Source organism: Moschus berezovskii, chromosome 2, assembly GCF_049115385.1.
Source record: "Moschus berezovskii isolate FMDL1 chromosome 2, NW_MosBer_1.0, whole genome shotgun sequence".
Lineage (NCBI taxonomy): Eukaryota > Metazoa > Chordata > Mammalia > Artiodactyla > Moschidae > Moschus > Moschus berezovskii.
This window is the reverse complement of record NC_142461.1, coordinates 65,695,961-65,709,254: the sequence shown is the minus strand read 5'-3', so window position 1 is coordinate 65,709,254 and position 13,294 is coordinate 65,695,961. Positions and strand designations below refer to the sequence as shown.

General features: G+C 42.4%; 1 protein-coding gene across 1 annotated transcript in view; it reads left to right on the top strand.

The window, feature by feature from the left end:
- Nucleotides 1-13,294, top strand: part of CFAP221 (cilia and flagella associated protein 221) — a 123,136-nt gene that overhangs the window by 80,778 nt on the left and 29,064 nt on the right. The window contains exons 17-19 of the mRNA XM_055398550.2: nt 2,343-2,423; nt 6,663-6,770; nt 6,865-6,999. Coding sequence (XP_055254525.2) covers nt 2,343-2,423; nt 6,663-6,770; nt 6,865-6,999 — 324 coding nt within the window. The remainder of the gene's footprint in view (nt 1-2,342; nt 2,424-6,662; nt 6,771-6,864; nt 7,000-13,294) is intronic.

Here is a 13,294-nt window from a genome sequence, read left to right as displayed (position 1 = left end):
TCCCAGGCCGGAGACCACTGAGCCGCCCAGACTGCCAGGAAATGGGGTCTGAGGGCTGAATAGCAAACAGAGGACCAGGAGGACCTGGGAGGCAGGCCCGGCTCAGCCAAGCCCCCTGCTGTGTGGCAACTGCAGAGGTTGGGGGTGGGTGGCCCCAGCGTCTAACAATCCAACCTCAGGCTCACGAGTGCATCCCTCCTTCCCTCTTGGCAAGAAGTTTGACAGTTTATCAAATGATGCATCGTAATTCAGGTGGTGGCTACACCACGAGGCAGGCGGGACTTTCTCAAGTTTTATTAATTAATCTTCAAATTTAATAGGTAGGTTTATTCTCTTGCAGCTGAGAAGGAAACTGAGACACAAGGGCACAGAGCCTGTAATAAAATGCTGCCTGAGTTCTTCAAGTTCACAGTTTAGCAATAAAAAGTGTGTTTAAATCAATGTTGAAAGGGCACAAGCAAAACAATTTTTTAGTTTCAACGAATGAAGTTGCCATGCACATCCTGTAAAGTGGGTTAAGCATTGCAGGTCAACCTAGTCAAGAGGTACAGGACTTTAGAAATTCCATGTTTTCTGGATTAGATAATTCAGTGACTTAAAAGTTCAGAATATTTGGTTCCTGCACACATGCATGCTAAGTCACTTCAGTTGTGTCTGACTCTCTGCGACCCCATGGACTCCAGCCCACCAGGCTTCTCAGTTCATGGGATTCTCCAGGCCAGAATACTGGAGTAGGTGGCCATTCCCTTCTCCAGGGGATCTTCCTGACCCAGGGATTGAACCCTTGTCTCTTATGTCTCCTGCACTGGCAGGTGGATTCTTTATCACTAGTGCCACCTGGGAAGCCCTATTTAGTTTCTAGAAAATAATAAATATGTTATTTTCAAGCAATAAGAATTATCTGACAGTCAGTAATTAATGGGTGGAGAGGGTGTTAGGGATGAAAAGAGATTATCACTGTGCTGTGGAGCCTATTTTTTTAAAATAATTCAAAGCTTTTTATTTCATTTGGTACTTGAGTTAGTTCTACAGCAACTTCTCTGCTGCTCAGGGTTGATGAAAAACAGAATTCTTGTCATCCCTGTTCATAAAGATTTTTGTAATTCATTCCATACATACGGTATTTTATCTGTTCTAAGAACAGTTTTTTAAATGCAGCATCTCTGAAATTGGGAAATGCCTTATAGTGCATCATCCCAGTTTGACGACGGCGTCTTAGATTAGGTGAGATGCAGTATTTACTGAGAGCCTGTCACAGGCTGGACACTGGGTTCTGTGGGTGATGATGCACATCCACCTGCAGGACATGTATTCAGGTCAGTCGCTCAGTCGTGTCCGACTCTCCGCGACCCCATGAATCACAGCACGCCAGGCCTCCCTGTCCATCACCCACTCCCGGAGTTCACTCAAACTCATGTCCACAGAGTCGGTGATGCCATCCAGCCATCTCATTCTCTGTCGTCCCCTTCTCCTCCCGCCCCCAATCCCTCCCAGCATCAGACTCTTTTCCAGTGAGTCAACTCTTCGCGTGAGGTGGCCAAAGTATCAGCTTTAGCATCAGTCCTTCCAGTGAACACCCAGGACTGATCTCCTTTAGGATGGACTGGTTGGATCTCCTTGCAGTCCAAGGGACTCTCAAGAGTCTTCTCCAGCACCATAGTTCAAAAGCATCAATTCTTCGGCGCTCAGCTTTCTTCACAGTCCAACTCTCACATCCATCCATGACCACGGGAAAAACCATAGCCTTGACTAGACGGATCTTTGTTGGCAAATTAGGTGGTGCTTTGGGGATTAACATCCTTGTAAGGGAAGGGAATGTAATGGGCAGAGGAGAAATAAGGCTACATTCCTTTGATGAAGTCCTCAGTGAAGTCACAAGGGGCTCTGGGCCTGGGACAGGGCAAGGACCACCTTTGTACCTTTGCTTCAGCCTGTCTTTGGAGGCAGCTGCCCCAATGAGCAGATGGCCTCGAGTGAGATAGTGCCCTTCAGCCACAGCTGTCCCTGAGGGCTGACCCCTGAGGGGTGTTTCTGTCAATAGGGCTCAGGACTCACTCCTTCAGGCCTGAAGGGGATTCTGGGCAACAAGTGCAGTCTCCACAACAAGGGAAAATAAAAGACACACCCTGAGAGACAAGGGTGTAGGGGTGGGCAGTGGCCACACTGCCTCCATTCCCTACATGTCAAGTATCAACTGTAGTCAAGTATCAGCCTTGATTGCAGGAAGAGTTATTCAGAGGAAAGAGCTCTTCACTTAATGTTCAAAATGTACAGACACAGAAGTATAGCTGCCTTTGCTCAATGTTGATCATGTGTCACCTTTTTGAATTTTCACATTTTAGGCTCCTGGTGGCCTTGGACCTGTCCCAATTAAATCTTCAGAAATTCAAGTCAAGCAGCCCCATTCCTTCTTCAATCTGCAGGTCAGACCTGTCATATGGTTTCGTTAATTGGGTTTCTTATGTCCTAAACAAAATGTTCTTGACTCTGAATTGCTCTAATTCATTAGTTTTGTTCTATTACAGATTATAATGAATAACATACAGTGTTTATTTCCCTGCTGTTATGTGATGTGTGAGGTGTAACAGATTCTCTTTTCCTGATGTGGTTTGTGGAAACCAGGATCTTTATTCTGTGGATATACCATATAGTATGCAAACCTGAACTCAGTGAAGCTCTGAGCCATGCCATGCTGGGCCACCCAAGTCGGATGGGTCATAGTGGAGAGTTCTGACAAAATGTGGTCCACTGGAGGAAGAAATGGCAAACCACACCAGTATTCTTACTGCAAGAACCCCATAAACAGTATGAAAAGGCAAAATGATATGACCCTGGAAGATCAGCCCCCCAGGTTGGAAGATGTCCAGTATGCTACGGGGAAGAGTGGAGGGCAATCACTAGTAGCTACACAAAGGACAAAGTGACTGGGCCAAAGCAGAAACAGTGCTCAGTTGTGGATGTGGCTGGTGGTGAAAGTAAAGTCCAAAGCTGTAAAGAACAATATTGCCTAGGAACCTGGAATGTTAGGTCCATGAATCAAGGTAAATTGGACATGGTCAAGCAGTAGGTGGCAAGAGTGAACATTGACATCTTAGGGATCAGTGAACTATAATGGACGGGAGTGGATGAATTTAATTCAGATGACAATTATATCTACTACTGTGGGCAAAAATCCCTTAGAAGAAATGGAGTAGCCCTCAGAGTCAACAAAAGAGTCCAAAAGGTGATACTTGGGTGCAGTCTTGAAAATGACAGAATGATCTCAGTTCATTTCCAAGGCAAACCAATCAATATCACAGTAATCCAAGTCTGTGCCCCAACCACTGATGCCAAAGAAACTGAAGTTGAATGGCTCTATGAAGACCTACAAGACCTTCTAGAACTAACACCAAAAACAGATGTTGCTTTCATCCTAGAGGGTAGGAATGCCAAAGTAGGAAATTAAGAGATACCTGGAGTAACAGGCAAGTTTGACCTTGGAGTACAAAATGAAGCAGAACAAAGGCTAACAGTTTTGTCAAGAAAACACATTGGTCATTGCAAGCACCCTTTTCCAATAGCACAAGAGATGATTCTACACATGGACATCACCAGTTGGTCAATAGTGAATTCAGAATGCTTATATTCTTTTCAGTAGAAGATGGAGCAGCTTCATACAATCAGCAGGAAAAAGACCAGGAGCTGACTGTGGCTCAGATCATAAATTCCTTATTGCAAAATTCACAGGCTTAAATTGAAGAAAGCAGGGGAAACCACTAGACCACTAGTTATACTGCTGCTGCTGCTGCTAAGTCACTTCAGTCGTACCCGACTCTGTGCAACCCCACAGACGGCAGCGCACCAGGCTCCCCCGTCCCTGGGATACTAGTATAACTTAAAAAAAATCCCTTATGATTAGACAGTGGAAGTAATGAATAGATTTAAATGATTAGATGTGGTAGACAGAATGCCTAAGGAACTATGGGCAGAGGTTGATAACACTGTACAGAAGGCAGTGACCAAAGCCATCCCAAAGAAAAAGAAATGCAAAAATCAAAATGGTTGTCTGAGGAGACTTTATAAATAGCTGAGAAAATAAGAGAAGTGAAAAAGCAAGGGAGAAAAGGAAAGATATACCCAACTGAATGCAGAGTTCCAGAGAATAGCAAGGAGAGATAAGAAAGCCTTCCTAAGTGAACAATGCAAAGAAACAGGAAAGCTATAGCATGGGAAAGATTAGAGATCTCTTCAGAAAAATTGGAAATATCAAGGAAAGAGTTCATGCAAAGATGGGCACAATAAAGGACAGAAATGGCAAGGAATTAACAGAAACAGAAGATATTAAGAAGAGGTGGCAAGAATACACAGAAGAACTGTACAAAAAACGTCTTAATGACCTGGATAATCACAAGGGTATGGTCACTCACCTAGAGCCAGACATCCGGGAGAGTGAAGTCAAATGGGCCTTAGGAAGCATTACTACAAATAAAGCTAATTGAGGTGATGGAATTCCAGCTGAGCTATTTCAGATCCTTAAAATGATGCTGTTAAAGTGCTGCACTCAATATGCCAGCAAACTTGGAAATCTCAGCAGTGTCCACAGCACTGGAAAAGGTCAGTTTTCGTTCCAATCCCAAAAAGGGCAATGCCAGAGAATGTTCAAACTACTGTACAGTTGTGCTCATTTTGCATGTTAGTAACGTTATGCTCACAATCCTTTAGGCTCAGCTTCAGCAGTACGTGAATTGAGAACTTCCAGATATTACAGGCTGGGTTTAGAAAAGGCAGAGGAGCCAGAGATCAAATTTTCAACATTCACTGGATCCTAGAGGAAGAAAGGAAATTCCAGAAAAACATCTACCTCCGTTTCATCGACCACACTAAAGTATTTGACTGTGTGGATCATAACAAACCATGGAAAGCTCTTTAAGAGCTTACCTGTCTCCTGAGAAATTATATGTGGGTCAAGAAGCAACAGTTATCAGACCATCTTACCTGTCTCCTGAGAAACTGCATGCGGGTCAAGAAGCAACAGTTAGAATCCTGTATGGAGCAACTGATTGAAAAAGGAGTATAACAGGGCTGTCTTCTGTCACCCTGTTTGTTTAACCTATTTTCTGAGCACATCATGTGAAATGCAGGGCTGGATGAGTTACAAGCTGGAATCAAAATAGGTGGAAGAAACATCAACAACCTTAGATATGCGGATGATACCACTCTAATGGCAGAAAGTGAAGAGGAACTAAAGAGCCTCTTGATGAAGGCGAAAGAGGAGAGTGGAAAAAGCTGGCTTAAAACTCAACATTCAAAAAACGAAGATCATGGCATCTGGTCCCATCACTTAATGGCAAATAGATGGGGAGAAAATGGAGACAGTGACGAACTTTATTTTCTTGGCCTCTAAAATCACTGCAGGCGGTGACTGCAGCCATGAAATTAAAAGATTCTTGCTCCTCGAAAGAAAAGCTGTGACAAACCTAGACAGTGTGTCGACAAAGGTGCATATAATCAAAGCTATTACTTTTCCAGTAGTCATGTACGGATGTGAGAATTGGACCATAAAGAAGACTGAGAGCCCAAAAATTGATGCCTTTGAACTATGGTGCTGGAGAAGACTCTGGAGAGTCCCTTGGACAGCAAGGAGGTCAAACCAGTCAATCCTGAAGGAAATCAACCCTGAATTTTCACTGGAGGGACTGATGCTGAAGCTGAAGCTCCAATACTTTGGCCACCTGATGGGAAGACCTGACTCATTGGAAAAGACCCTGATGCTGGGAAAGATTGAAGGCAGGAGGAGAAGAGGGTGACAGAGGATGAAATGGTTAAATAGAATCATCGACTCAATGGCCATGAATTTGAGTAAACACCGAGAGCTAGTGAAGGATAGGGAAGCCTGGCGTGCTGCAGTCCATCGGGTCGCAAAGAGTTGGACATGACTTAGCAACTGAACAACCACCACCACATGCATACCTGAAGCTACTTGAAATGCATATGTTAGAAATTTGAAGAAAAGTCATAAGTGAACATAAGTCAGTTAGTTTTCGTTGAGTTGTATGACCACTTTTGTTTTTGAAAATAGGCATATTTATTTTTCTCATTTTTAATTTAAGTATAATTGATTTACAGTATCTTGTTAGTTTGAGGTGTACAGCACAGTTATTCAGTTATACACACATATATATATATACTTATATTCTTTTTGAGACTCTTCCCTTATGGTACTGATGGTTTAGTCAATAAGTCATATCTGACTCTTGTGATCCCATGGACTACATCTCACCAGGCTCCTCTGTCCATGGGAATTCCCAGGCAAGAATACTGGCATGGGTTGCCGTTTCCTTCTCCAGGGGATCTTACTGATCCAGGTGTCGAACCCGGGTCTCCTGCATTGCAGGCAGGTTCTTTACTGATGGAGCCAGCAAGGAAGCCCATTTTCTCTTAGAGGTTCTTACAAAATATTGAATATCATTCCGTGTGCTGTACCATAGGTCCTTGTAAAATATGCATGTTTTAAATTGACAAACCAGTGTTCAGTGTATCTATAGATAACTGTGAACCCTCCTGTGTGTTGGGACCCAGAACAGAGCCAGGACTGTGTTGACAGGGCTGGCCCAAACCAACCAGGGCCCCAGAGCTGGGAAATTCCTCTCAAGGGCTATGAGCTCCTGTCTTCCCTCCACCAGGTTCCTCAACTATACAAGATCAAGAGGTACCAGCCAGTGTCTGTGCAGGAATCTTCAGCCAGCTACAGACCTCAGAAGCTTGCTCGGGCCCTGAGGCAAGGAGCTGAGGTAACGCGTCCCACCTTTGGGAGAGGAACCGCCCCCACCTTTTCCTCGCTTCCCAGGCCTCAAGACTAATCCGCTGCCCTTGGTCCTGGCCCAGGACGAAGCCGCCACAGTCATCACCCTGCCCAAGCAGGATTCCTCGCCCCAGCTGCCTGGTGAGACCTCCGTCCTGAGCATAAAACTCCCCAAGGCCTTGGCCCAAGCTCCAGATTACGACCCGCTTTATATTTTTGTAAGTGCTATCAACAGAAGTCATGGTTCCCTGTCTCTTTGTTTTAGCAGTTACTTCATAAGAAAACAAAAAACAAGCAGAAAACAAGCTTGTTTATGGTAACCAAAGGGGAAAGGGAGGTAGGGTAAACTAGGAGTGTGAGATTAGAAAGTACTCCTAACTGTGCATGAAGCAGATAAACAATAAGGTCCTACTGTAACAGGGAACTGTATCCCCTACAACAAAAGAATCTGGAATATATATATATATACACACACACATATACATAACGATCGCTTTGCTGAACACCTAAAACTGACATAATATTGTAAATCAACTATACTTCATTAAACAAAAAGACAATGAAAAAAAGAAGACAGAAGCACCAATTGGGAATATTTTTCTCTCTTTGGAATTTCAGGGATTAAACAACATCTCACTTTTGAAATTGCTTGCCAGACTTTATTGCTTGAAGAATATCAATGTTTCTTTTAACGACTCTGGCATTTATTTTTTTAGACAATGTTTCCAATTATCTGTAATATGCATGTATATATTTTTTTGTTTATTTCAAGCATTCAGTTCAGTTCAGTCGCTCAGTCGCATCCGACTCTTTGCGACCCCATGAATCACAGCACGCCAGGCCTCCCTGTCCATCACCAACTCCCGGAGTTCACTCAAACTCATGTCCATCGAGTCGGTGATGCCATCCAGCCATCTCATTCTCTGTCGTCCCCTTCTCCTCCTGCCCGCAACCCCTCCCAGCATCAGAGTCTTTTCCAGTGAGTCAACTTGTCGCATGAGGTGGCCAAAGTATTAGAGTTTCAGCTTTAGCATCAGTCCTTCCAATGAACACCCAGGATTGATCTCCTTTAGAATGGACTGGTTGGATCTCCTTGCAGTTCAAGGGACTCTCAAGAGTCTTCTCCAGCACCACAGTTCAAGTTTCCATATAACAGTATATAAACTTATGTACAGGAGTTCAATACAGTGATTCACAAGTTTTAAAGGTAACATATATGTATATATTTTTAAAAAAGAAAACACAACAGAGAAAAGTAAATTTACCCCAAACTCCATCCCAAAGCTCTAGTTGATCCTTTATCCCATCTTTGGGCACCATGTCCCTGCCACACTGATCCCTGACTCCCTTTTTTTTTTTTTTAATGCTTTATTGGCCCAAAGTACATATTTTATTTATTTATTTTAATTGGAGGCTAAGAGTCCCTTGGACTGCAAGGAGGTACACCCAGTCCATCCTAAAGGAGATCAGTCCTGGGTGTTCATTGGAAGGACTGATGCTAAAGCTGAAACTCCAATACTTTGGCCATGTGATGCAAAATATTGACTCATTGGAAAAGACCCTGATGCTGGGAGGGATTGGGGGCAGGAGGGTAAGGGCACGACAGAGGATGAGATGGCTGGATGGCATCACCAACTCGATGGACATGAGTTTGAGTGAACTCCGGGAGTTGGTGATGGACAGGAGGCGTGCTGCGATTCATGGGGTTGCAAAGAGTCGGACACGACTGAGCAACTGAACTGAACTGAACTGAATTACAATATTGTGGTGGTTTTGCCATACATTCACATGAATCAGCCATGGATATACATGCGTTCCCCATCCTGATCCCCCCCACCTCCCTCCTCATCCCATCCCTCAGGGTCATCCCAGTGCCCCAGCCCTGACCACCTGTCTCATGCATCAAACCTGGACTGGCAATCTATGTCACATATGAAAATATACATGTTTCAATGCTATTCTCTCAAATCATCCCACCCTTGCCTTCTCCCACAGAGTCCAAAAATCTGTTCTTTACATCTGTGTCTCTTTCGCTGTCTCACATATAGGGTCATCGTTACCATCTTTCTGAATTCCATATATATGCATTAATATACTGTATTGGTGTTTTCCTTTCTGACTTACTTCACTCTGTATAATAGGCTCCAGTTTCATCCACCTCATTAGAACTGATTCAAATGCATTTTTTTAATAGCTGAGTAATATTCCATTGTGTATAGGTACCACAGCTTTCTTATCCATTCATCTGCCGATGGACATCTAGATTGCTTCCATGTCCTGGCTATTATAAACAGTGCTGCAATGAATATTGGGGTACATGTGTCTCTTTCAATTCTGGTTTCCTCAGTGCATACGCCCAGCAGTGGGATTGCTGGGTTGTATGGCAGTTCTAGTTCCATTTTTTTAAGGAATCTCCACACTGTTCTCCATAGTGGCTATCCTAGTTTGCATTCCCACCAACAGTGTAAGAGGGTTCCTTTTTCTGCACACCCTCTCCAGCATTTATTGTTTGTAGACTTTCTGATAGCAGCCATTCTGACCAGCATGAGATGGTACCTCACTGTGGTTTTGATTTGCATTTTTCTGATAATGAGTAATGTTGAGCATCTTTTCATGTGTTTGTTAGCCATCTGTGTGTCTTCTTTGGAGAAATGTCTGTTTAGTTCTTTGGCCCATTTTTTTATTGGGTCGCTTATTTTTCTGGAATTGAGCTGCAGGAGTTGCTTGTATATTTTTGAGATTAATTCTTTGTCAGCTGCTTCATTTGCTGTTATTTTCTCCTATTCTGAAGGCTGTCTTTTCACCTTGCTTATAGTTTGCTTTGTTATGCAAAAGCTTTTAAGTTTAATTAGGTCCCATTTGTTTATTTTTGCTTTTATTTCCATTACTCTGGGAGGTGGATCATAGAGGATCCTGCTATGATTTACATCAGAGAGTGTTTTATCTATATTTTCCTGTAGGAGTTTTATAGTTTCTGGTCTTACATTTAGATCTTTAATTCATTTTATTTTTGTGTATGGTGTTAGAATGTGTTCTAGTTTCATTCTTTTACAAGTGGTTGACCAGTTTTCCCAGCATCACTTGTTAAAGAGATTGTCTTTTCTCCACTGTATATTCTTCCTCCTTTGTCAAAGATAAGGTGTCCATAGGTGCGTGGATTTATCTCTGGGCTTTCTATTTTGTTCCATTGATCTATGTTTCTGTCTTTGTGCCAGTACCATACTGTCTTGATGACTGTAGCTTTGTAGTAGAGCCTGAAGTCAGGCAGGTTGATTCCTCCAGTTCCATTCTTCTTTCTCAAGATTGCTTTGGCTATTTGAGGTGTTTTGTATTTCCTTCAGTTCAGTTCAGTTCAGTCGCTCAGTCGTGTCCGACTCTTTGCGACCCCATGAACCACAGCACACCAGGCCTCCCTGTCCATCACCAACTCCTGGAGTTCACTCAAACTCATGTCCATCAAGTCGGTGATGCCATCCAGCCATCTCATTCTCTGTTGTCCCCGTCTCCTCCTACCCCCAATCCCTCCCAGCATCAGACTCTTTTCCAGTGAGTCAACTCGTCGCATGAGGTGGCCAAAGTATTGGAGTTTCAGCTTTAGCATAAGTCCTTCCAAGGAACACAAAGGATTGATCTCCTCCAGAATGGACTGGTTGGATCTCCTTGCAGTCCAAGGGACTCTCAAGAGTCTTCTCCAGCACCACAGTTCAAAAGCATCAATTCTTCGGCGATCAGCTTTCTTCACAGTCCAACTCTCACATCCATACATGACCACAGGAAAAACCATAGCCTTGACTAGACGGACCTTGGTTGGCAAAGTAATGTCTCTGCTTTTTAATATGCTATCTAGGCTGGTCGTAACTTTCCTTCCAAGGAGTAAGTGTCTTTTAATTTCATGGCTGCAATCAGCATCTGCAGTGATTTTGGAGCCCAAAAAAATAAAGTCTGACACTGTTTCCACTGTTTCCCCATCTATTTCCCATGAAGTGATGGGACCAGATGCCATGATCTTTGTTTTCTGAATGTTGAGCTTCAAGCCAACCTTTTCACTCTCCTCTTTCACTTTCATCAAGAGGCCTTTGAGTTCCTCTTCACTTTCTGCCATAAGGGTGGTGTCATCTGCATATCTGAGGTTATTGATATTTCTCGCGGCAATCTTGATTCCAGCTTGTGCTTCTTCCAGCCCAGCGTTCCTCATGATGCACTCTGCATATAAGTTAAATAAGCAGGGTGACAATATACAACCTTGACGTACTCCTTTTCCTATTTGGAACCAGTCTGTTGTTCCATGTCCAGTTCTAACTGTTGCTTCCTGACCTGCATACAGGTTTCTCAAGAGGCAGGTCAGGTGGTCTGGTATTCCCATCTCTTTCAGAATTTTCCACAGTTTATTGTGATCCACACAGTCAAGGCCTTGGCATAGTCAATGAAGCAGAAATAGATGTTTTTCTGGAACTCTCTTGCTTTCTTCATAATCCAGCGCATGTTGGCAATTTGATCTCTGGTGCCTCTGCCTTTTCTAAAACCTGCTTGAACATCTGGAAGTTCACGATTCACATATTGCTGAAGCCTAGCTTGGAGAATTTTGAGCATGACTTTACTAGTGTGGGAGATGAGTGCAATTGTGCGGTAGTTTGAGAATTCTTTGGCATTGCCTTTCTTTGGGATTGGAATGAAGACTGACCTTTTCCAGTCCTGTGGCCACTGCTGAGTTTTCCAAATTTGCTGGCATATTGAGTGCAGCACTTTCACAGCATCATCTTTCAGGATTTGAAATAGCTCAACTGGAATTCCATCACCTCCACTAGCTTTGTTCGTAGTGATGCTTTCTAAGGCCCACTTGACTTCACATTCCAAGATGTCTGACTCTAGGTGAGTGATCTCGCCATTGTGATTATCTTGGTCGTGAAGATCTTTTTTGTACAGTTCTTCCGTGTATTCTTGCCACCTCTTCTTAATATCTTCTGCTTCTGTTAGGTCCATACCATTTCTGTCCTTTATCAAGCCCATCTTTGCATGAAATGTTCCCTTGGTATCTCTAATTTTCTTGAAAAGATCTGTTGTTTTTCCTATTCTGTTGTTTTCCTCTATTTCTTTGCACTGATCGCTGAGGAAGGCTTTCTTATCTCTCGTTGCTATTCTTTGGAACTCTGCATTCAGATGCTTATATCTTTCCTTTCCTCCTTTGCTTTTCGCTTCTCTTCTTTTCACAGCTATTTGTAAGGCCTCCTCAGACAGCCATTTTGCTTTTATGCATTTCTTTTCCATGGGGATGGCCTTGGTCCCTGTCTCCTGTACAATGTCAGGAACCTCCGTCCAGAGTTCATCAGGCACTCTATCAGATCTAGACCCTTAAATCTATTTCTTACTTCCACTGTATAATCATAAGGGATTTGATTGAGGTCATATCTGAATGGTCTAGTGGTTTTCCCTACTTTCTTCAATTTAAGTCTGAATTTGGCAATAAGGAATTCATGATCTGAATTTGATCTAGTTCTCTGAGAAATACCATTGGTAGTTTGATAGGGATTACATTGAATCTATAGATTGCTAAGGGTAGTATACTCATTTTCACTATATTGATTCTTCCAATCCATGAACATGGTATATTTCTCCATCTATTTGTGTCATCTTTGATTTCTTTCATCAGTGTTTTATAATTTTCTTTATATAGGTCTTTTGTTTCTTCAGGTAGATTTATTCCTAAGTATTTTATTCTTTTCGTTTTAATGGTGAATGGAATTGTTTCCTTAATTTCTCTTTCTGTTATCCATTGTTAGTGTATAGGAATGCAAGGAATTTCTGTGTGTTAATTTTATATCCTGCAAATTTAGTATATTCATTGATTAGCTCTAGGAATTTTCTGGTGGAGTCTTTAGGGTTTTCTTTGTAGAGGATCATGTCATCTGCAAACAGTGAGAGTTTTACTTCTTCTTTTCCAATCTGGATTCCTTTCATTTCTTTTTCTTCTCTGATTGCTGTGGCTAAAATTTCCAAAATTATGTTGAATAGTAGTGGTGAGAGTGGCCATCCTTGTCTTGTTCCTGACTTTAGGAGAAATGCTTTCAGTTTTTCACCATTGAGGATAATGTTTGCTGTGGGTTTATCATATATGGCTTTTATTATGTTGCGGTATATTCCTTCTATGCCTGCTTTCTGCAGGGTTTTTATCATAAATGGATGTTGAATTTTGTCAAAGGCTTTCTTTGCATCTGTTGAGATAGTCATATAGTTTTTATCTTTCAATTTGTTAATGTATTGTATCACATTGATTGATTTGTGAATATTGAAGAATCCTTGCATCCCTAGGATAAAACCCACTTGGTCATGATGTATGATGTTTTTAATATGTTGTTAGATTCTTTTTACTAGAATTTTGTTAAGGATTTTTGCATCTATGTTCATCAGTGATATTGGCCCATAGTTTTCTTTTTTTGTGGCATCTTTGTCTGGTTTTGGTATTAGGGTGATGGTGGCCTCATAGAATGAGTTTGGAAGTTTACCTTCCTCTGCAAT